General features: G+C 42.6%; 1 protein-coding gene across 1 annotated transcript in view; it reads right to left on the bottom strand.

Moving 5' to 3' along the window:
* Window positions 1–25866, bottom strand: part of LOC126425067 (uncharacterized) — a 100779-nt gene that overhangs the window by 38226 nt on the left and 36687 nt on the right. Inside the window, exons 3-4 of the mRNA XM_050087977.1 lie at window positions 16741–16793; window positions 10069–10104 (exon numbers count right to left, since the gene is read on the bottom strand). Of these exons, the coding sequence (XP_049943934.1) occupies window positions 10069–10104; window positions 16741–16793 (89 nt within the window). The remainder of the gene's footprint in view (window positions 1–10068; window positions 10105–16740; window positions 16794–25866) is intronic.

The following is a 25866-nucleotide window of genomic DNA, read 5'->3' as shown; positions in this document are numbered from 1 at the left end:
TACAAACAACCAATGTGTGCCCAAAATGTCACAATTTGGACTCCTTAAAGCATCGCTTCATCTGTAATGGATACAAGAATATTTGGAATGACATTGTATTGCAAGTCGCTTTTCTCAAACGGACCGATGGAAGAGAAATCACATTAAACGATATACTCTTCCCAGAAGAAATTTCCTTTCCACCACAAAAAAACAATGTCATCTTGTGGCTATTCGGAAATTTTGTCAATTATGTTGTTAACAACAAAGGCAATGATAATCTACGAGAATATCGAGAATATATGAAAGACGAATACTTCAAAATATACCGGAACAAAGACCATAAAAAGAAGTTCGGAAATATGATGCAAATTTTGTTTCAGAAACAAGGCATCGGTTAATACCTAAATAATATGAAATCGACCGAACAAGACAGACTGCGAAAGTAGGGGATTGCTGTTGAGGGTGAAGTACGGTGGGGACTTCGTGTGCCCCGGGACCGATACGGTAGCCGTGAAGGCCTCAACAGAACCCCGAAAAAGCATGTTTTCCCACGAAGTAACAGGAGTCATGCCACAGCACAAGAATAGTAAGGAAAAACTATTCTCATGCAAAAGACGTGCATCACTGAAGAAGTTTAATTTCCTATCTTACTTTTTATTTTTGCTTCTCTCTCACTTTTGTTTAAATTCTAATGGAAGAATATTTTCCGTTCTGTTAATGCAGTCAATAGTATTATAGAGAGAGTTATTTTCACCGTAATCAATTCGGATTACTATTTACAATTTTCTTACATTGTCTTCAAGAGGCAATTTAGTTTCATAAACCATTAAAAACAACAACAACATCAAAAGTGGGGCACTGAAGCTCGCCGAAGAAGGCGCATGATGGAGAGCGAATGGAAGGGCTAGAAGGGGAGATGGGAGGCCCTAAAAAAAAATAAACAAAAAAAAAAAAAAAAAAAAGATGGTAGAGCACTTGGCCGCGAAAGCAAAGGTCCCGAGTTCGAGTCTCGGTCGGGCACACAGTTTTAATCTGCCAGGAAGTTTCATATCAGCGCACACTCCGCTGCAGAGTGAAAATCTCATTCTGGAATAACGTGGATTCGCAAGCATTATCCTACTGCCACTTGTAACGGAACCAAACTTTTGAGTTTGAAATTTTGACTATATATACGAGGCCTGCCTAAAAAGTATCCGACCTTTGATATTCCCGCGCAAAATAAAGACGATAGCGCTGCGCCACTGTACCTCAGTAAAGGAAGAGACCTTTGTGCGCATGCATGAATTTTGTCCTCGCCTTCCAGCGCGTCCGTCACTGTCTGTCGGCCGCTGCGTGGGGTGCTACACAACGCGTTCGTCGGATTACCGGTTCCTTCAAGATGACTGAACGTGTTGAGCAAAGGTACTGAATCACATTTTGCCAGAAGTTTGGTGATTCTCAAAGCGAAACAATTCGTAAGATTCAGCAGGTGTTTGGAGAAGATGCGATGGGTGTAACACAAATTAAAGTGTGGTTCAACTGTTTCGAAAATGGCCCCATATCAGCGGAAAGTAACCAGCGTTATGGGGGGCCCAAACTGCTCGGAGTGCAGTTGTTGTTGAGAGGGTGCAAAATTTGGTACTGGCAGATCGTCGTTTGACCATTTGGGAGATTGCCCGAGAGGTTGGAGTGAGTAAAGATTCTGCACATGCAATTTTGCGTGATGATTTGAACATGCACCGAGTGGCTGAAAAATTCGTGCCCAGGTTGTTATCGCCGAAACAAAAAGACCTCAGTTTTGACGTTGCACATGACCTTCTGGCCACCACGAACACTGATCCTGGGTTTCTGAACACCGTCATAACTGGAGATGAGTCACGGGTGTACGGGTACGACTCAGAAACAAAAAGACAGTCGTCGCAATGGAAACATCCCGAGTCTACAAGGCCGAAGAAAGTGTGGCAGGTGCGAAGCAAACTCAAGGTGATGCTGACTGTCTTCTTTGACGTCTGTGGAATTGTGCATCACGAATACGCACCGTAAGGGCAAACATTGACAAAGGACTACTAACAAGATGTTCTCCGGCGACTCCGTGACGCAGTTCGGCGCAAAAGACGAGACACGTGGACGGCGAAAAACTGGCAACTGCAGCAGGACAACGCCCCCGCACATTCATAGCACTTGATCCAAAATTTATTGGCCAAACATGGAATTACAGCCGTTCACCAACCTCCCTACTCTCCAGACATGGCTTCTTGCAACTTATGGTTGTTTCCAAAATTGAAGACGCTACTGAAAGGATCCCGTTTTGAAAGCACAGAAGAGAGAATGCGAAACATGATGACGGAGCTGAACACGACTCCAAAAGAAGACTTTGTAATATTATTGGGATTTCCGTCGTATGAAAGCTGTGAGTACCCTTGGAAAGGCATTCATCTATCTCTATATTAAATGATAAACTTATGAGATGAGACTTATTCTTTGAAAGACATTTGTTTTTTATTAAAAAAAATGGTTAAAATGGCTCTGAGCACTGTGGGACTTAACATCTGTGGTCATCAGTCCCCTAGAACTTAGAACTACTTAAACCTAACTAACCTAAGGACATCACACACATCCATGGCCGAGGCAGGATTCGAACCTGCGACCGTAGCAGTCGCGCGGTTCCGGACTGTCAGTTTAGTGTTGATCAGAATAGGTAAAGAGCAAAATGTCTGATTACGTTCAGTTCTGCTCAGCTGTTTGAAAATCAAATAATGTAAGAGATTTATCAGCACAGTAATTCAATAATTTTTCTAAAGGGACGTTTCAAGATTTTATGGTACTTCTGCTTGTAATGTGAAAGCGTAAAGAAGGTCGTCTTTAAGCCATAAAAGTGAGCGGTCTTGCCAGCGTGCAGACAACATTATTAATTAATAAAATTCGACTAATTTATGTTCGAAACTGTAAACCGTCGAGTTATTGTTGTGAAGGTGTTGAACGGTGCAAGAATTGTCTTGAAGAAAGGAGAAAAGTAATGACTGTAATTTGTGATAAAAACGTGAACCAAGGAGCTAGCACAGGACAGGCTGAAATCTGATCGCACCATACAGTTAGAAAAGTATTTATTTAAGTTATGCTGTTTATAAATAAGCCCTAATTGCATGTGAGAATTGTTTGAATATATTTAGTGTTTACCAGATTTCTTATTCTATTCTTTTCCTTTATTTTTTTTTACCTCCCTGTCATATTATTTTTATAAATGTCAAACAGCCTTTACTACAGCAGGGAATACTGCAGCTTCCTGGTCGGAGACAGAAGGCCGCTCCTTGTCTTCTATACAACTCATTCATTAATGATTTCATGTGCAAATGCAATTTTTATTGTTCATTGTTAAAGATCCCTTAGGTAATTATAAAATTCACACTGATTACGTAAAGAAATCCGGGTTGTTCTTTTCCGAATAATAGAAGCCTTTGCGTAGTCAAAAAATTAGCCTCCTTCTGACAACGATCAGGAGCCGACCAGAAGACGAACGTCTTCGACCGCTTTCCTGTTTCTGTGGCAAAGCTGTGCTAAACTTTCATACTAGAACTTCCAGAGGTGTTTCCCGCAGTGGAAGGATCGGTGACCTAATTGTGTGTGCAAGCAAAAGGGGCCTACTTTGAAGGGGATTAAGGGTCCCAGCCCCGCCAGGTATTCGAAATATTTTTTCTGGCCAAAGGTTGGACACTTTTTAGACAGGACTCGTATTACTGCAAAGTACGTTGGTTAATGTCTGGAACGATTTTTTGATTTAATATCCGCTATTCTCGATTTTATGAAGGAAAATCGAGTCATCTTCATCAGTTATCTGCTATATTAGCAGGTCCTTTCCCTCTCCATTTTCTGCGATCCATTGCTTACTTCTTAAGGCTGCTGTATGTTGTACCGTCCATCATGTCATTCAGTATCTGGAATCTCTTCCTTCCTCGCTTCCTTTTCCCTTCTACATAACCTTCTAAAACTGTTTTTATCAGTCCGTCATTCTTTCTTAATGTATGCCCAATCCAATTTCTTTTTCTTCTCTTTATTACATCTAGTAACTGTCTTTTCTCTCCTACTCTTCTCAGTACCTCTTCATTTTTTACTCTGTCCATCCAGCTTATTCTTTCCATCTTCCGCCATGTCCAGATCTCAAAAGCCTCCAGCCTTTCTCTGTCTTTTTTCCTCATAGTCCATGTTTCAGCGCCATATAGAAGAACACTCCATACAAAACATTTTATGAGTCTCTTTCTGAATTCTCTGTCCAGACCGCTGCAGAAGATTCTCCTTTTCTTATAAAACGCCTCTTTTGCCATTGCTATCCTTGTTTTAATTTCTGTGGTGCACTTCCAGTCGGTGTCTATCAAGCTTCCAAGATACTTAAAATCGAATACAGAATCGAGTACAGGAACGAAAATTAGAAAATCCGTAATGCGTTGCACCCCTTGCATCTTGAGTGGACCAGACTGTCTACTGTCCACAGTAAGACACTGCAAGACGAGAACCACTGATCTGATGGGGATTTATTTAAAAAGAAAATCACATTATAGAAAGCCGCGGGGAGTGGCCGCGTGATTTGAGGCGCCATGTCACGGATTGCGCGATCCCTCCCACCGGAGGTTGGAATCCTCCCTCGGGCATGGGAGTGTGTGTTGTTCTTAGCAAAGGTTAGTTTAACTTACTTTACGTAGTGTGTAAGTGTAGGGACCGATGACTTCAGCAGTTTGGTCCCTTAGGAATTCACACACATTTGAACATAGTAGAAGGGACAAATTGAGAGGAAGAACACAGTCTAGTTGCCCAAGCTCACTATTGTTAAATAAAACGGGAAGTCCTAAGAATTCATTGTGGCCTTGAAAGAATCACAAGGATAGTTTTCTAAACGTTTTGTAGAAGCTGCTAATTTCAAATCTGTTGTCAGGCTGTTTTCAAGACTATTTGCTGATTCAGTTCAAAGTGCCACTGTGCGTATTCAGATGGAACTGACTGATCTGCTTTGTACTTCCCATCTTACAGACAAATTCTTTCACGTTAAAACTGTAGTTCTCCTCAGGTAGGGTTTACACGTCTCCATAATGTGCTTGCAAAAGTGCTAAAATATTTCGATGAACATATATGTGTGAAAGGCCTTTATACAGTTTTCAAATGCCAGCGCACAGCAATCGGTCGTCCTTTTCTTTCAGATTCTGTTAGGCAAATCTAGATTTCGGCTAGTGCCTAGCCATTATAAAAGGACTATTTCATAGTATCAATGCATGTCCTACTACGTCAGTCTCCTGTTGTTCGGGCTCCTGTTTCAGTTCGTTCAAGACTACAAATCTAGATCTGCATAATAAAACCTGAAAGAAAAGGACAACTGATTGCTGTGTTATATCATTTGAAAGTCATATCACAGCCGTTGTTTGCACCCACATTCCTAATGGAAGGTAACCTTTTTACGATTATAAAACTAAACAATTTACGATTACGTAACAACGTGGATACAAAAATCTGTGAAATTTCCCGCATCCGTCGGTAAATTTACATGAGATAAAAATTACAATGTCTTAAGTGTGCCAAAAATAATTAAATGATACTGAAAATTTGTTTCGTTTGTGATCTATGTTGTTGAGAAATATGAAAGCAAGTTATCTGCAGCGTGACTGCATTGCCACCTAAGTACGTCGCATTGGCAGTTTAGTCCTCCTCCCACTCAAACAGTATGGCGTGGCAGAAAAGTGTGCAGCCAGATTGAGTGCTACTGCATGAGAGTTAGGGCACAGTCCGTGAACCGAATTCTTGGTCGCCCCCTGTCTAATAGAGGCTACAAACTTAAGTTTATCTTTCCTTCAATCTATCATCTGAGATATGATGTAGGATTAGTGTTCCCTCACATGTTCCCACATTTCACTGAGACCTAACCTGATCTTGCTCGAGGTAATTTTTTATCATTTCTTCCAATTTTATGTAAATAATTTGTGCTAGTAGTTTTAAGACATGACTGAATAAACTGATGGTTCGAACTAATGGTTTGGTAATATTCAAATCCGTTAGCATCTACCTGCTTCGGGAATGGATTCATCACATTCTTCTTGAAGTCTGATGGTATTTCGCCAGTCTCACGCCTCTTGCATACCAGGTGGAACAGTTTTGTCTTGGTATGCCCTCACAAGGATCTCAGTAATGGTGTGGAACCTTGTCGTCTGCCCCAGAGGCCATGTATTACGTCTTTACTGTTCTGACTAACTCTTCCTGCAATGCCATATAGCCTATCCCATCTTCATCTACTTTATCTTTCTCTTCCATAATGATATTTACATTTTGGTCAATCAACTCCGTGTGCAGACACTCGCAATCTCGCTGACACACACACACACACACACACACACACACACATACACACACACGCAATCAAAATAATTCAGTCTTTGTCTGGGACAGAAATAAAGTAAAATTTTCCCAGTCTCCGAGTCTGACCTAGATTTTCAGCATGTTTTCCTTGGTTAATAGGTAAATGCTGGACCTGGAAATTCTCTCCCATTAATTTAGAACTGGGATTCCCCCTGCGCCATTCCCATCCTTTTGGGACAATTGACTGGAAAGAAAAGCCACACTTAATTCGGCTGTATCTAAAAAAGTCCGCTCTGCTCTTTGGAGAAGAGAAGTGCAAAAAACAGTAGTATTGTTACGATTTCTCGTATAGCTCCTCTGTGTATTTCTTCCACCTTTTAACTCCCGTTAGACCTGATCAAATTGCATTCTGCATCTGACCTGTTACAGGACACCAGTCGCATCTCCCTACAAACAGGGTGCAGATGAATTTGTCACCGAGGATACACAGTCTGAGCTCAGGGAAACGCAAACATGACCAGGCCATTGTGGATTATCTCTGCATCTCTGGTATTTGGGGCTCAGTTCCAAGCGTCACTGAAGACAATTCTACTCCAGTCAGTGAGAGTCCAGGACAAAGACGCGTCTGGAGACGCTCATGACATCCTGTGTGTCGCCCTCCACATGGCCTGACAACCAGGAGTTATGGTCTAGGGTGCCATTTCGTATCATAGCAGGATTCCTTTGGTTGTTACCCGCATCACCCTTCCAGGACAGCGGTATTTCGACGCTGTTCCTCGCTCCGTTATGTTGCTCATCATGGCAAGCCATCGTGGACTTACATTTCAACAAGATAATGCCCGCCTGCACACGGGAGAGTTTCTGCCGCTTGTCTTCGTATTCGACAAACACTACCTTCACCAGCAAGGTCTCCTGATCTCACCGCAATTGACAACGTTTGGAGAGTTAGAGACAAGGCCCGCCAACCAGCTCGGGATTTGATAGTCTAATGCGCCAACTGAGCAGAATTTGGCGCGGTTCCCCTCAGTAGCACATCCAACAACTCTCTCAATCAATACCAGGCTGAATAACAACTTACATAAGGACCAGACGCGGACCAACAAGTCATTGACTTGCTCAGTTCGTGAAGTTCTTTCTTTTGAATAAATCACCCAGTTTTCCTGATATTGTAATCGTTTGTCACACATATGGCATAGGAACCCCTCAGAACCACATCCCAGGGATATCACCAGTCTTAAACAACGAGTGGCTTTGCTGGGAAAGTTGTTCCTCATGACGTGATCTGTCACCTCTAGGTGTTTCTCGCAAATAATTTTAAACACTCTGTGTAATTTCCTTTTTTTGTTTGTTTTTCTAACCACTGTTATGAAATTTCATTTTGTAGAGTTGCTGGCTACTTTAACACACATTCAGTGCAATACTATTTCTTTTCACACCTGAAACATTTTGTCGGCATTATTAAACCAAAAGAAGAAACGTACATACATTACAAACTATACAAATAAATACGAGTAACCTTATAGGTTGGGAAGACACAGCTAAAAGACTTTTACATAATGTGAAGGACAATCAAACAATTTGAAATAAGAGATAGTAAAATAGTACAGATTAAAATTGGAAGTCCAAATCCGCAACAGCTGTTTGTTGTGCTTTTACTGTACGACGACCGCTTTCATATCTCGGAGGTGTATCTATATTTACATCTACATGGATACTCTGCAAATCACATTTAAGTGCCTGGAAGAGGGTTCATCGACCCACCTTCAGAATTCTCTGTCATTACAATGTCGTATAGCGCGCGGAAAGAACGAACACCTATATCTCTCCGTACGAGCTCTGATTTCCATTATTGTATCGTGGTGGTCGTTTCTCCCTGTGTAGGTCGGCGTCAACAAAATATTTTCGCATTCGGAGCACAAAGTTCCGTCGCAGTGAAAAACGCCTTCCTTTTAATGATTTCCAGCCCAAATCCTGTATCATTTCTGTGACACTCTCTCTCATATTTCGCGACAATACAAAACGTGCTGCCCTTCTTTGAACTTTTTCGATGTACTCCGTCAGTCCTATCTGGTAAAGATCCCATACCGCGCAGCAGTGTTCTAAAAGACGATGGACAATAATAGTGTAGGGAGTCTCCTTAGTAGATCTGTTACATTTCCAAAGTGTCCTGACAATAAAACGCAGTCTTTGGTTAGCCTTCCCCACAACATTTTCTATGTGTTCCTTGCAATTTAAGTTGTTCGTAGTTGTAATACCTAGGTATTTAGTGGAATTTACGGTTTTTAGATTAGACTGATTTATCCTGTAACGGAAGTTTAACGAATTCCTTTTACCACTCATGTGGATGACCTCACACTTTTCGTTATTTAGGGTCAATTGCCAATATTGGCACCATTCAGATATCCTTTCTAAACCGTTTTGCAATTTGTTTTTATCTTCTGATGACTTCATTGGTCGATAAACGACAGCGTCATCTGCAAACAACCTAAGGCGGTTGCTGAGATTGTCTCCCAAATCGTTTAGAGAGATAATGAACACCAAAGAGCCCATAACACTACCTTGGGGAACACCTGAAATCACTTCTGTTTTACTCGATGACTTTACGTCAATTACTACGAACTGTGACCTCTCTGACAGGAAATCACAAATCCAGTCACATAACTGAGACGATATTTCACAAGCACGCAATTTCGCTACAGGCTGCTTGTGTGGTACAGTGTCAAAAGCCTTCCGGAAATGCAGAAATACAGAATCGATTTGAAATATCTTGTCAATAGCACTCAACACTTTGTGTGAATAAAGAGCTGTTGTGTTTCACAGGAACGATGTTTTCTAAACCCATGTTGACAGTGTGTCAATAGAGAGTTTTCTTCGAGGTAATTCATAATGTTTGAACACAATGTATATGCAAAACTCCTGCTGCAAATCGACGTTAACGATAGGCGCCTGTAATTTAGTGGATTACTCGTACTACCTTTCTTAAATATTGGTGTGACCTGTGTAACTTTCCATTCTTTGGGTACGGATCTTTCGTCGAGCTAACGGTTGTATGTGATTGTTAAGTATGGAGATAATACATCAGCTTACTCCGAAAGGAACCTAATTGGTATACAGTGTGGACCAGAAGACTTGCTTTTATTAAGTGATTTAAGTTGCTTCACTACTCCGAGGATATTTATTTCTACGTTACTCATGTCGGCATCTGTTCTCGATTCGAATTCTGGAATATTTGCTTCGTCTTCTTTTGTTAAGGCATTTCGGAAGGGTGTGTTTAGTAACTCTGCTTTGGCAGCAGTGTCTTCGATAGTATCTCCATTGCTATCTTCAGGTCACATGAAACTAATACTTAATGTGCCACGAATTCCAAGATACAATTGGGCGTAGAATATGTCACTGCTCGGTAAAACCTTGGATGAAACGGCAGATGGGCATCCGATCCAAATAATGCATGATCACCAATACATCACCAAAGCACAGTCACAAGACTAGCCTGGGCATCACATGACAATCCAGGTATGACAGGATAAAACCATCGTCAAAATCAGCGGGAGAAACAAAGAATTAAAAGACAAACTATGCTTGCGAGTTGTCAACGTACTAAAATAATTGGCATGCGTCAAACAGAACTACACGTCACACCGCACTGTGTGACTAACGCTGCAACGAAGCAGTTTCAAAGTGCCAGCGAGCTAAACTAACCAGTTAACTGACTAAACCCAGCGTGCGGCACTTAATCGTTACCGTCCCTGCCGCGGGCACTGCAGCATGACTTACCACATGGAGGTTCTTCATCATGCAGCCGACGAAACACTGAAATCAAAAACATCGATAAGAGTTAACACTGACTGCGCAAGAGAGTTACAAGCTTACGAACTACAAAAATGCTGTATCATTGTTACAGAATTTCTACGACTAATAGTGATACTATCAATGTTTTGCAAAAAATGTAGATCGTAGATATTACGCAAAATATTTAGTACAGAAGAAATAAATAATGCAATAATGCACAAGGATAATTTTCAACGGATGGAGCCTCCAGACTTGGGGAGGCAAAATACGATTCATGGACATATTTTCCGGAATGCTTGTCTTTCGAGTTACGTATGTTCCCTGCTGACATTGTGAGTGTGTCAGGGAAGCCAAATGATCTTGAAGACCAGTTGAACTGGACGGATAGTGTCTTTAAGAACGACTATAAGAGGCTCATCTACAGAATTAAAACAAAAGTAATGGAATGTAGTCGAATCATAATAGCGAAAACTGACGTGGAGGAAAGCATTCCGTAATACATCGAAACTTCCCCGTCAAGTTAATGCGCATGTGGAGTTACGAAATGCCAATGACTGCAGTGTGACATACTGCAGTAGTTGGGATAAATACACGGTGCAGTCACATTGGTGTGATCACTGCCTATGTTCGACGTCGACGTGTAATAACCAGTCACAGATGGCAGATGGCAGCACTGACAGTGGAGGGGTATATAAAGTGTCGGGGGCACTAGGGAAACATCCAGAACAAGCATGATCATTGACTTTTGGACTAAGGGTGGAAACACTTCCGAAACGGCTAAGTGTGTAAACTGTTCGCATGCTACTGTGATTAAAGTATACCGTGCGTGGCTAAACGGCGCTCTCCAAAACAGGTGCTGAGGCAACCGTGGTGCAGCACTGGGGTGAATGACGGCTGCAGAGATGTGAGCAGGCGAATTGACGTGTAACTGTTGAGCAACTTGTAACACCGAAAATGCAGGATGCATGGCACCTGCCACCGATATATAAAATTGTTTGCTGAATTGTATGTAAATATTTGTAATTTAAATGCTTTCTTTTAATAAGTAAGAACATTGCTTTAATGTATGTGTACATTTAGGTAGAAGTCTGTTGACATTTCATTGTATTTATCTGTGTCTAAGCTCTGGGGAAAAGCCAAAAGAATTGTTATTCGCATCGACTAGCAACGATAACGGCAGTGCTTGTGCGTTGTAAAATCTTTGGGTAGGATAGGCAGCTGTTGCGCGGAGCGCTGTGGTGGGGGGCGGGGGGGGGGGGGGCGGGGAGGGGTAGACGGGTTCCCGCGCTTGTAGTGTGCGGAAGTGTGGTGTTAACGCTCTCACAGTAGAGAGTACCAATTTCGGCGGCATAATATACGCGCGCCGGCTAGATGTCTAGAGCAGGAGTACGGACAGTGGACGGGCGGAAGAGGCTTAATTAATTACGACTGCCCGTTCCTATAATTAGCCGTGCTCCACAATATCCTACCGTCTTCAACAACAGCAGCAGTTACAGCAACACAGTTTCGTCGTCGGCTCCGAGTTTCGTCGTATGCACAGCACTGAAGTACGACTGTTCATTGGTAGAAAGTACACTCCTGGAAATTGAAATAAGAACACCGTGAATTCATTGTCCCAGAAAGGGGAAACTTTATTGACACATTCCTGGGGTCAGATACATCACATGATCACACTGACAGAACCACAGGCACATAGACACAGGCAACAGAGCATGCACAATGTCGGCACTAGTACATTGTATATCCACCTTTCACAGCAATGCAGGCTGCTATTCTCCCATGGAGACGATCGTAGAGATGCTGGATGTAGTCCTGTGGAACGGCTTGCCATGCCATTTCCACCTGGCGCCTCAGTTGGACCAGCGTTCGTGCTGGACGTGCAGACCGCGTGAGACGACGCTTCATCCAGTCCCAAACATGCTCAATGGGGGACAGATCCGGAGATCTTGCTGGCCAGGGTAATTGACTTACACCTTCTAGAGCACGTTGGGTGGCACGGGATACATGCGGACGTGCATTGTCCTGTTGGAACGGCAAGTTCCCTTGCCGGTCTAGGAATGGTAGAACGATGGGTTCGATGACGGTTTGGATGTACCGTGCACTATTCAGTGTCCCCTCGACGATCACTAGTGGTGTACGGCCAGTGTAGGAGATCGCTCCCCACACCATGATGCCGGGTGTTGGACCTGTGTGCCTCGGTCGTATGCAGTCCTGATTGTGGCGCTCACCTGCACGGCGCCAAACACGCATACGACCATCATTGGCACCAAGGCAGAAGCGACTCTCATCGCTGAAGACGACACGTCTCCATTCGTCCCTCCATTCACGCCTGTCGCGACACCACTGGAGGCGGGCTGCACGATGTTGGGGCGTGAGCGGAAGACGGCCTAACGGTGTGCGGGACCGTAGCCCAGCTTCATGGAGACGGTTGCGAATGGTCCTCGCCGATACCCCAGGAGCAACAGTGTCCCTAATTTGCTGGGAAGTGGCGGTGCGGTCCCCTACGGCACTGCGCAGGATCCTACGGTCTTGGCGTGCATCCGTGCGTCGCTGCCGTCCGGTCCCAGGTCGACGGGCACGTGCACCTTCCGCCGACCACTGGCGACAACATCGATGTACTGTGGAGACCTCACGCCCCACGTGTTGAGCAATTCGGCGGTACGTCCACCCGGCCTCCCGCATGCCCAGTATGCGCCCTCGCTCAAAGTCCGTCAACTGCACATACGGTTCACGTCCACGCTGTCGCGGCATGCTACCAGTGTTAAAGACTGCGATGGAGCTCCGTATGCCACGGCAAACTGGTTGACACTGACGGCGGCGGTGCACAAATGCTGCGCAGCTAGCGCCATTCGACGGCCAACACCGCGGTTCCTGGTGTGTCCTCTGTGCCGTGCGTGTGATCATTGCTTGTACAGCCCTCTCGCAGTGTCCAGAGCCAGTATGGTGGGTCTGACACACCGGTGTCAATGTGTTCTTTTTTCCATTTCCAGGAGTGTATTAACGGCTAACACAGCATCACAACTGAATGTGATTTGATTGATAAAATTTATTTAAATAATAATCAGTTAAACTCAGGACGATTGTGTCCTCATTGTCCTGAGACATTGTTACCAAGCAGGGTCTTCGTTCCTTTTTTTCTTGTAAGCTAATCGAATGTCATAAGACACTAATTGAATTGTCACAGCCAGTTTATTAATGAATAATTTCACTTTTAAGAATTTTAGCCTCAGTCCACTTTCAATTAACTGTTGTACAACAGAGGCTTCAGTATATGTGTAAACTAATGCAATTTCATTTCTCAAGTTTGAGAATCAATCACTGGAAAGAATCCAAATCTAAAGAAATGCACAAATTAAGAGTGCGGAAGTTTTATTTGTTGTACATATGGTTTGGAGCACATCGCTGTTTGGTTTGGTACGTATTCTGTTATTTATTTTTGTTCAAGTCAGTTGTTCAGTCAATAACTTGAAATCCAATTTGCAAAATAAATAACTGCAAAGTAAAAGTGCTTGCTTTTTATTTAAAAAAAAAGTCTTTCATGTAGTTACGTTGAGGTCACTGAAAGTCATTGTTCATGTAACAAAGTTCAGTACCAACATACAGTTTAATTTGCATATTTTCAAATCATTTCTCGTTTTTTTTTTTTTCAAAATTTAGTGACAAACATAACATAAGAGTGACTTCTCAGTTTTTTATCATTACATACTCACTTAAAATTAGTGTCAAAAAACGTGATAATCTTCAGTTGCCACATCAGTGTTTAATATTACATGTTTTTCTTCCCCATCACCTTGTACAGGATTTAGGATGTAAATTGCCCTAGTGGGCTGGTGACCGTTAATTATTTCCTTTTCGTTCATTAGTGTAACTTTTGGATTCATGATCAGTGATACCCCTTTTCTGTCCAGTGCTGTTCGTGAGTGAATACGCTAAATAACTTCCATTTTTTCCAAATTATAGCACTGTTCGGTTTAATTACTTTTTTATTTTTAGTAGACTTTACCATCTGAAGGGTCTGTTGTATACTTTCCTCCTAGTTATCGGTATTATTTCTTCGGCAAAGATAGCCTTATCCAATTAGTAAAAATCCGTTAAGCATACACGCGATCCACGGTCATATTTTATATCGTAAGCAGCTAGGCCGATTGGCAAGGGGGAGGTTACAAACTGACGCCCAGAAGAACCAAGGGGCTGCCGACACCAACGGTTTCTCCTCGACGACCATTCAGCGAGCGTTGCTGCGTATGGGCCTCCGCACCAGACTACGGTTCACCTTCCATTCTGACTGCTGCTCACAGGCGACGAAGGCTGGAATTTGCATAGCGGAGGTCCACTGAGTGGCGAGAGGTGTCCTTCTCACATCCATCACGTTTCACGCTTCAATGGACAGAAGACCATTGGCGTGCACGGCGTGAAACGTCTGAAGGTAAACAGGGGGGGAGGGTTACGGTCCGGAGAATGTTTTCGTTGCGTTCCCTGCAGAGTGTACTTCTGCCTCCTTTAGTCTATTATATTCATCTCCAAGACCGTTCAGATTTAGCAAGTACTCAAAGACAGTGTTGATAAAGCAAACAGAGAAGAGCCAAAGAAGAATAGTACATTTCGTTGTAGGTTAGTAAGTGCCAAATCCTCACGGATATGCTCATCCAACTCCGGTGGCAGACGCTAAAAAAAAGAGAGGTGTTGTGCATCAAGATGAGGTTCTTTGTTCCCTAGGATGTACTTATATAGATGAGTCAACCAATACATTGCTTTCTCCTATTTCTCGAAAAGACCGTGAAGGTAGAGAGATTCGAGCTTGCATGGACGCTTACCAGCAATTGTTCTCCTGCGAACCATTCGAAACTGGAACAGGATAGGTTGTACCGATACTTGTTGATGACATTAAATAAAGCGAACATTTTTATGTGCTGAAATATGTTTGATCATACGCAAAGATTTGTATGGAGGCGTGCTAAAGATAAAAGGAACTAAAATTAATTTGAGAATAATGTCTATAAATTTGGCGGAGCAATTGTGTAATAATAAAGAAACTCTTTGTTCTTTGTAAATAGAATGAAAAGATTTTATTTGTTAATTATTGCACAATGACAAGGAATTCACTGTTACGGTTCTCTTTTTCCGGAATGCGCGCAACGGTGGGCCATTGAATATAGTACGTCTGTAATAACTTAACAATTGTTAAAATATGTTATAGAGAGTTATTACTGTTTCATTTAAGTAGACAGCCCTATCCCATGCAAGTTGTAGTGACTTTTATAATTTTCAGTGACTGTAGCAACGCAGGAAGTTAGCGCTAATGACAGTCATTGTTGGCCGCCATTACCGGCCGTAACATTTGTTTTGCATATTTTCACAGCTGTATAAATAATTTCTCTTTGACAGGGCCTGCATGAATATATTAGTAACTTAAACCATTTGCAGTATTTATCGTAATTTGTGGATTATTAGTTCAGAGATTCAAATTGGCCGCTTGACGACGATCGATTACCACTTCGAAGACAATATTTTGAGGTAAAAAGTAATAAATAGTTTACGTTTCCTTTCGAAGAGAAAACAATATTCCACCACGCGACACCCAAGAATATTTTCTCAGGTTTAAGTTTATCACGGATACTCTGTGATGTTTAGCTTTTCGACACATCACGTAAACATTTTACGTGTACTATTTCAAGACGCCTCACGCCACGCATACGTAGCGAGGCTGTGTGCCGTTATTTAAAACAATAGTATTTTATCTAAAGAATCATAGCAGATTTCCAGATTTCAATATATTGACCCACGTTTTAACTTGAATTATATCCTTTTCTCTGGCACATATTTTACTACAGTACTTTTCTGTATAATTTTTCCCTCTTTAAGATAGGTGCCCCAAAAACCAGTACATTAAGGCACCAGTACAAGGGGGTGGGGGAGTGATAGTGGAACACAAAGTATCTCCTGCCACAGATCACAAGCTTGCTTATGGAGTGTGGAAGTAGATATACAAGGTGTCCCGGGGAGGAATTTTTAATATTCAGGGATACGAGAAGGACGATCATTCAGAGCAAAGACATCTAGGAAACATGGAGTCTAAAATGCGTAACTTCAGAACCTTCAGCACTTGTCTATCTTCGATACTGTATGCTCTCTGCTTTCAATATTTTGGTAGCTGGTAGTCTGGACAAAAACAAATACAAATTCTAGTAAACACGGGCCCCAAAATGAATACCTTCAGAGCTACGATGTCTTGTGCTGTACAAGATACGTGTTTTGCACTAGCGAATATGAACAAGTGCTCATTGCTCTTACTCTATGTATTCTAGAGCCCATGTTTATACGACTTTTTTTTTGTTTTGCTTCACATTACCGCATCCCACGACAGGGAAAGCCAACAGATTGCGGTAGAGGGAGGATGTGTTTCACAGTATCGAAGATGAAGTAATGCTGATAGCTCTACAGGTATGCATTTTAGGCCCCTTATTTACTAGACTTTTTTGTTTCGAACGATGGTTCCTTTCATATAACTGAATACTGACCATTCCTTCTGGGACACACTATATAGACACAGGCAGCGGTATCATCAGTCAGTTCCCAGTAGTTTAGCCCCTTTAAACGCACAATCATCATCAGTCAGTTATACCGATAGCCTGAACCTGATAGTTGAAGCTGACTCACCTTCTCCTCTGCAGTCCTGGCCTCCTTGTTGGTTCTGAGCGCAGCCAGACTATCTGCGAACAGGAAAGGCGCCAATCAGAGACATCAGATATCTCCCAATAATCATCACCACACAGCTCCCAGTTGTTTCAGGAGCAACAAGTGCGCGAGGCGTTCGCTTTGCAATGCAACACTTTCTTTTCTGAAAACAGGTTGGTTTTATTCAGAATTGCAGTACACCACAAAACACCCCATTCCCTAGGCTACAAAACCCTGTTGTTGTTGTGGTCTTCAGTCCAGAGACTGGTTTGATGCACCTCTCCATGCTACTCTATCCTATGCAAGCTTCTTCATCTCCCAGTACATACTGCACCCTACATCCTTCTGAATCTGTTTAGTGTATTCATCTCTTGGTCTCCCCCTACGATTTTTACCCTCCACGCTGGCCTACAATGCTAAATTTGTGATCCCCTGATGCCTACCAACCGGTCCCTTCTTCTTGTCAAGTTGTGCCACAAGCTCCTCTTCTCCCCAATTCAATACCTCTTCATTAGTTATGTGATCTATCCATCTAATCTTCAGCATTCTTCTGTAGCACCACATTTCGAAAGCTTCTATTCTCTTCTTGTCCAAACTATTTATTGTCCATGTTTCACTTCCATAGGTGGCTACACTCCATACAAATACTTTCAGAAACGACTTCCTGACACTTAAATCTATACTCTATGTTAACAAATTTCTCTTCTTCAGAAACGCTTTCCTTGCCATTGCCAGTCTACATTTTATATCCTCTCTGCTTCGACCATAATCAGTTATTTTGCTCCCCAAATAGCAAAACTGATTTAGAACTTCAAGCGTCTCATTTCCTAATCTAATTCCCGAAGCATCACCCGACTTAATTCGACTACATTCCATTATCCTCATCTTGCTTTTGTTGATGTTCATCTTATATCCTCCTTTCAAGACACTGTCCATTCCGTTCAGCTGCTCTTCCAGATCCTTTGCTGTCTGACAGAGTTACAATGTCATCGGGGAAGCTCAAAGTTTTTACTTCTTCTCCGTCGATTTCAATACCCACTCCGAACTTTTCTTTTGTTTCCTTTACTGCTTGCTCAATATACAGATTGAATATCATCGGGGATAGGCTACAACCCTGTCTCACTCCCTCCCCAACCAATGCTTCCCTTTCATGCCCCTCGACTCCTATAACTGCCATCTGGTTTCGGTACAAATTGCAAATAGCCTTTCGTTCCCTGTATTTTACCCCTGCGACCTTCAGAATTTGAAAGAGAGTATTCCAGTCAACATTGTCAAAAGCTTTCTCTAAGTCTACAAGTGCTAGAAATGTAGGTTTACCTTTCCTTAATCTTTCTTCTAAAATAAGTCTAGGGTCAGTATTGCCTCACGTGTTCCAACATTTCTACGGAATCCAAACTGATCTTCCCCAAGGTCGGCTTCTACCAGTTTTTCCATTCGTCTGTACATAGTTAGTGTTAGTATTTTGCAGCTATGGCTTATTAAACTGATAGTTCGGTGATTTTCACATCTGTCAACACCTGCTTTCTTTGCGATTGGAGTTATTACATTCTTCTTCAAGTCTGAGGGTATTTCGCCTGTCTCATATATCTTGCTCACCAGATGGTAGAGTTTTGTTAGGCCTGGCTCTCCCAAGGCTGTCAGTAGTTCTAATGGAATGTTGTCTATTCCCGGGGCCTTGTTTCGACTTGGGACTTTCAATGCTCTGTCAGACTCTGCACGCAGTATCCTATCTTTAACCATACAGTAAAGCTGCATGCCCTCGGGAAAAATTATGGCTGTAGTTTGCCCTTGCTTTCAGCCGTTCGCAGTAGCAGCACAGCAAGGCTGTTAGTGTTACAAGGCCAGATCAGTCAATCATCCAGACTGTTGCCCCTGCAACTACTGGAAAGGCTGCTGCCCCTCTTCAGGAACCACACATTTGTATGGCCTCTCAACAGATACCCCTCCTGTGTGGTTGTACCTACGGTACGGCTATCTGTATGGCTGAGGCATGCAAGTCCCCCTACACAACGGCAAGGTCCATGATTCATGGGGGGTATTTTTCAAAATAATCTCCGTTCAGTACGACGGCCTTACGCCACCTTAACGGGAGGGCCTGCTGACCGCATTATACCACTCCACTGGTTGACACCAGAGTCAACGTCTTGCTGCGTCAATAACGCAGGCCAACGATGGAAACACTTTTTTTGCTGTAAATACCTTATTCTTACGTTTTTTATGGTGGTAAATTCAAATACGATACTTAAAAAACTGTATACCCACCATTTATTCGCATTTTACAGTTAAATTTATTAATTTAAGCGACGTTTTAAAGAATTTAACGGCTTTTATATAGTTAAAATAATTTAAAAATGACGTGTAATGAATGTAGATGATGTTGGTAGCACTGCTGAAAAACATTTGCTGGCAAAAAAGGTCGATTCTATTTTTGTGTTAACCGATTGTGTTTTGTTTACTGTCAACCTAACCTCAATTTCCCGTTTCCTGTACGTGTGATCAGTACAATGTCTAATCATGGATGTAAAAATTCTGCTGAGAGATCCTGTTATATTTGTAGTGAATTTGTGATTAAAAAACACCAAAGAAACATTACAGACTTTGTGAAATGGGTTTATCTATCATACTTTGAATCTAAACTTGGAGATAAAGATAAATCTTGGGCGACGCATAAGGTATGTTATGTGTGGGTGTTGAACATCTGAGAAAATGATCCTAAAAGGAGAAAATAGCCTATGATATGGAGGGAGCGAAGAAATGATTCCGATGATTGGTACTTTTGCAGTGTTGATATTACTGGTCATAATTCCAAAAAAAGAAGGTAATAAGCTACCCTAGTCTTCCATCCACCATCTGACCAGTATGGCATGGTGTAGATTCTCGGTTTCTGAACTACCAGATGATTTAAATTCTATTCCAACAGAAGTATTTTCTGATTTACAGTGTGATTTAGATGAAGCAGATGATGATGAATTCCAACAGAAAGCCTAGAGGCCAAATCGTTTACTCAAACCGAGCTTAACGATTTGGTTAGGCATCTGGTTTAACGAAAGAAAAAGCTGAATACTTGGCTCTATATTAAAAGAAAAGAACTTATTGGCAGTTGGAAGCAGCATATGCAAGTATAGAAAGACAGAGTAGCAATTTTCCAAGGTTTTTCAACAAGAAGATGATTTAGTGTACTGCTCAGACATTCCTAGTCTGATGAATGAGTTTGGTATTGAAGACAAAAAGGAAGACTGGAGGCTGTTTATTGTTTCATCCAAAATTAGTTTGAAGGTTGTTTTATTACACAACGGTAACATGTATGCATCTATACCTCTTGGATGTGCTGTACATATGAAAGAAAGCTAGGAAAACCTAGGAATATTGCTAAATAAAATATGCTGTTCTGCTCATGGTTGGATGATATGTGGCGATCTAAAAGTAACATGCATGTTCCTTGGTCGGCAAGTGGCTTTACGAAATTTGCACGTTTCTTGTGTGAATGGGACAGTAGGACTAGGGATCAATACTGGTGCAGAAAGAACTGGCCTGTGAGGGTGTCTCTAAAACTTGGTGAGAAGAACATTCTACGCAAAAACATTGTAGATCCAAAAAACGTACTCCTACCACCTCTACATGTAAAGTTAGGCCTAGTGAAACAGTTTGTAAAGGCTTTGCCGAAAGATGGACCATGTTTTAAGTATCTCTGCCAAAAGTTTCCACACCTTTCAGAAGCTAAACTAAAAGAAGGCGGCTTTGTCGGACCTGACGTTAGAAAATTGATGTTTGATGTTAACTTTGAATGCACAATGACCTTAAATCAAAAAGAAGAATGGGTGTCATTCACGTACGTCGTCACAAAGCTCTTAGGACATGAAAAAGACCCAGAATATGTTTCTGTTACGGCTACAATGTTAAAGAAGTTTTCACCAGGACATGAGGGAAAAATGCTACCAAAACCGCTGTAACACCAGCATGATGGGGGACTACTGTTGGTCACTTCACCGAGAAGTTCAGCAAGCGACTCACCGTAGAGTAAGCTACACAAGAAGGTTCAGAGAAAAAAGAGAAAGAAAATACAAACCAATTCCAGCTGACAACTGAAACCTCTATTAACACTTATCATTGTTTTAAGTAGCTTACTGTAAATACAAACCATGGTTATGTTGTAACGAAGTGTTTCTTTAATTTCCCCATTTACCGTATAGCATAGGATTTTTATACTATATAATAAAAAGCATATTGCTCAAAAACTATGTGTGATACAAAACAACTTAGGCTAAATTTGGATTCAGCTCTTAAAAATCTATAAAGATCAGCTATCAAAGTACAGAAGTTTTTCAAAAAAAATTTTTCGTTGGACTGTGTAATCGCCCCATCATCCAAGCTTCCCGCGCAGTGCATCCTTCTTTGGGCCAAACATGTGGAAGTCGAAAGGTACGAGAACAAGGGTGTAGGGTGGATGAGGAAGAACAGTTCACTGAAGTTTTGCTAGCTGCTCTCGGGTGTGAAAACTTGCGTAAGCTCTAGCGGTGTCCTGCAGAAGGAGAATTTCGTTTGCATTTTGAAGGCTATGTATAGTGCTGCCACCCATGGGAACTTTATGAAACTGTACGGGCTGAAGAGAGAGTATTCCACGATGTGCCACAAAAATGACGTCTTTTCAGCCAAAATTCTACGAGAAAAATAAGTGCTGCATTAATTATTGAACTCCGCTCATATAACATTCTTTTGCGACGACTGTCAAACTGTTGTCAGTGATTTTTAGTATTGATTCTATATTGGTTCCCCAAATGTGTGTTTTTCACTGTCACAGTGAATCAGACATTGTCAGTGATTTTCAGAATTGAGCCTGTGCTATTTTCTTATGTGTTGACCTGTGATTCACTCAGCTGCAGTAAGATTCGTTATGTATTGCCTTATACGAAAGAATTGTCATGCATGTAACTGGATAACTATTTATTTAGACGCTAGCGTGGGTAGCTTGCTGGTATGGATGGTAGACGGTATCCAATTTGTTGGTGTTTGAAGAACAAGGTGTAGTTAGAGGTTATAAAAAAATGGTTCAAATGGCTCTGAGCCCTATGGGAATTAACATCTGAAGTCATCAGTCCCTTAAAACTTAGAACTACTTACACCTAACTAATCTAAGGACATCACACACATCCATGCCCGAGGCAGGATTCGAACCTGGGACCGTAGCGGTCGCGCGGTTCCAGACTGTAGCGCCTAGAACCGCTGGTCCACTCTGGGCGGCCTAGGTTATAGTTATTATCATAAATATTAGAGACCGATGACCACGCTGTCTGGTGTCCTTCCCCAAACAACCAACCAACCAACCATAAATATTATGTGGCTTTGTAGGTTTACAGTTGTCTTATGAGGACAATGTAATGTTTTGAGTTGTTATGCTGTTGCCTAGATACCCCACGTTCCGTCATATTTAATATGTTATAATAATATATGTACACTGATGAACCAAAACATTATGACCACGTGCTTAATAGCGTCTTTGTCCGCCTTTAGTACGAAATACATCACAGGTTTTGCGAATACGGGATCCAAATTTGTTGGCAAGTTTGTGGAGGTAAGTGGCATTAGGTGTCTACACGTAGTACATGTAATTCGCGTAAATATCCGGTCGGTGATTTGCGTAGCCGTGATGACGCCAGATAGGGACCCAGATGGGTTCCATAGGATATACATCAGGCGAATTTGATAGCCGAGTGATCAACACGGGTTCACTACAATGCTTCTCAAATCACTGTAGCGTGGTTCTGGCTCCGAGACACGGATAATTATTCTGCTGAAAGATGACATCGTCGTCCGGGAAGACATCAAGCGTGAAGGGATTCAGGTCGTTCGCATCTGTCAGTGTGTCTTCAATTACTACTACTACAGATCCCATGCAAGTGCAGCAGAATGTCTCTCATAGCATTACTACTACAGATCCCATGCAAGTGCAGCAGAATGTCTCCCATAGCATTATACTGCTCCCACCACCCTGCGTCCGTGATACGCTGCTTGTTTCGAGACGCCATTCCCCTCGATGACGGCATTTGTGGAGACCTAGTGTAGCGGAAACGTGATTCACCCGCAAAAGCCGACACGTTTCCGTTGATTAACGCTCGGATCCAGATGGACCCGTGATCACTGCAATCGTAACTGATGATGTGGTTGGGTCAACACGTGAACATGTAGGCGTTGTCTGCTGCAGATCGCCATGTTGAACAATGTACGACGAACGTGTGCTCCGAACCACTTGTGCGTGCACCAGCATAGTACTCTCTCGGCAGAGATGCGACGGATCACATCCATCCTACTTCACATAACAGACAAGTCCTCGAACCCCACGTTCTATGTAGAGTCGTGGACGTTCAGCGATTTTGCGTCTAGTAGTAGTTTCACCGCTCTTACACCTCTTTCTGTAGATGCTCACGACAGCAGCACGTGGACAGCCGACCACATCCGCCGTTTTCAACATACTCGTTCACAAGCCCTGCGTAGCAATAATCCGCCCCTCGTCAGAGTCGTGTATCTCAATGGATTTCGCCGTTTTCAGCCCACATCTTCGCGAGCGCGATGTCCCGTCCGTGTCTCCTCCACTTGCCTACTTTTGTTGCCGCGCCTCCCGGCGGTATCCAGCGTTGCGGTAGGCCGTGGTCATAATGTTCTGGCTTATCAGTGTATGTATATATGTATGTTTATATGTGTACGTTCCACATCTCCTCCCAAATTACTGGACCAATTTCAACCTAACTTGGTACACATTTTCCTTTTGAGCAACAATCACTGCTGGGGGAAGAACCACGTGTCCGTCTCGGTTCGGACGATAAGACGTCATAAACAATGAGATGCGTGAAAAACTGCCTCATCATGGGCGACATTTAGAATTATTACTTCCGTGCAACTAACTCTATTCTCAATCAATTTCGCAGATCGTATGCACATATGACGTTAAATGCACGTGCCAAATTATGCCCTATGTGATCAAAAGTATCCGCACAACTGGCTGAAAATGACTTACAAGATCGTGGCACCATCCATCGGTAATGCTGGAATTCAGTTTGGTGTTGGCCCACCCTTAGCCTTGTGGAGAGCTTCTACTCTCGCAGGCATACGTTCATCCAGGTGCTGGAAGGTTTCTTGGGGAGTGGCAGCCCATTCTCCACGGAGTGCTGCACTGACGAGAGGTATCGATGTCGGTCGGTGAGGCCTGCCACGAAGTCGGCTTTCCAAAACATCCCAAATGTGTTCTATAAAATTCAGGTCAGGACTGTGTGCAGGCCAGTCCATTACAGGGATGTTATTGACATGTAACCACTCCACCACTGGCCGTGCATTATGAACAGGTGCTCGATCGTGTTGATACATGCAATCGCCAACCCCCAAATTGCTCAACAATGGGAAGCAAGATGGTGCTTAAAAAATCAACGTAGGCCGGTGCTGTGATAGTGCCACCCAAAACAACAAGGGCTGCAAGTCCCCCTCCATGAAAAACACGACCATACCGTAACACCACCGCCTCAGAATTTTGCCGTTGACACTACATACGCTAGCAGATGACTTTCATCGGGCACTCGCCATACGCACAGCCTGCCATCGGATCGCAACATCATGTACCGTGATTCGTCACTCCACACAACGTTTATCCACTGCTCAATCTTCCAATGTTTACTCTCCTTACAACAAGCGAGGCGTCATTTGGCATTTATATGTGGCTTAAGAGCAGCCGCTCGACCATGTAATCCTAGTTTTCTCACCTCCCGCCTAACTGTCACAATACTTGCAGTGGATCCTGATGCAGTGTGGAATTCCTGTGTGATGGTCTGGATAGATGTCTGCCTGTTACACATTACGACCCTCTTCAACCGTCTGCGGTCTCTGTCAGTCAACAGACGAGTTCGGCTTATGCGCTTTTGTGCTGTACGTGTCCCTCCACGTTTCCGCTTCACTATCACATCGGAAATAGTGGACCTAGGAACAGTTACGAGTGTAGAAATCTCGCTTACAGATGTATGACACAAGTGACACCCAGTCACCTCACCACGTTCGAAGTCCGTGAGTTCCACAGAGCGCCCCGTTCCTACTGAGGTCGCTGATATGGAGTACCTGGAAGTAGGTGGCAGCACAATGCACCTAATATGAAAAACGTAGGTTTTTGGGTGTGTCCGGATACGTTTGATCACATAGTGTAGTTGCATTCCTGGCCAGTTGCATTTTTCACATTTTGTTTCGTTTCAGAAATATGTGAGGTGGCAGAGTTAGATAGGAGAGCCTATATCTTAATGATATGGCAGACAATCTTGACATCAACCTTAAACTTTTCACAGACTAGACAGTTTCATGTAACGAAATTCCGTCTGAATGAAGCTGCAGAAATATTTAACTAGATGTTGATAAGATTTCAATGTGCATCAAATTTAGACAAATAAACATTACGCGCTTCGGAAAACGACAACACAAAACGTGCCATGACTACAGTATCAGTGACTTGGTGTAGCGTGCGATTTACGTGTAGTGGAGTCGGGCTGGGTTGCGCAGACAAAAACTTTTAAGTAACAAGTGCCAAATCAATAAGAGTACAACAATATAATTCTCTGTAGCCCAAATACTTATGTAGGGCTTGAATATTCTAATAGAAATTATTCTTAACATATACAGAATAAGGCACAATATAGAACAATTAGCTGACAAATCCGGCTTTGCCCGGGCATTCAGTATGTCAATTTTCTAACAGAAAACTAAAGTTTCTCCTATGCTAGGGGCGATGCTTCGAGTCTCTACAGCACGATTTTGTAAACCTCTCTGTGACAGCCGCTTTTCGTAATTCTATACACGGCAGTTGTTTTCGCCTGTAGCCGTTTGCGCTTCGCAGATGAAAGCTACCAAATGCAGTGCCAGGTGTCAGGGATTTCTGTAAATGGACTGGGCTGCAGGAGTGTCTTATTAGCAAAGAACAAATGTATTAAAACTTCGTGCATGATGCGATATTTTCTCTCACATCATAGTGTTTATCATCTTTTGAACTGTGTGTCGTACAACGAAATGTTTGTGTAGATCCATTCAGCGGCATATGTAGATACTGACTTCAGAATGTGTTGTGAACAGAATTGATAGCAAAGA

Source organism: Schistocerca serialis, chromosome 10, assembly GCF_023864345.2.
Source record: "Schistocerca serialis cubense isolate TAMUIC-IGC-003099 chromosome 10, iqSchSeri2.2, whole genome shotgun sequence".
Taxonomy (NCBI): Eukaryota; Metazoa; Arthropoda; class Insecta; order Orthoptera; family Acrididae; genus Schistocerca; species Schistocerca serialis.
Note: the sequence above shows the minus strand (reverse complement) of the source record. Positions and strands in the feature narration are given on the sequence as shown.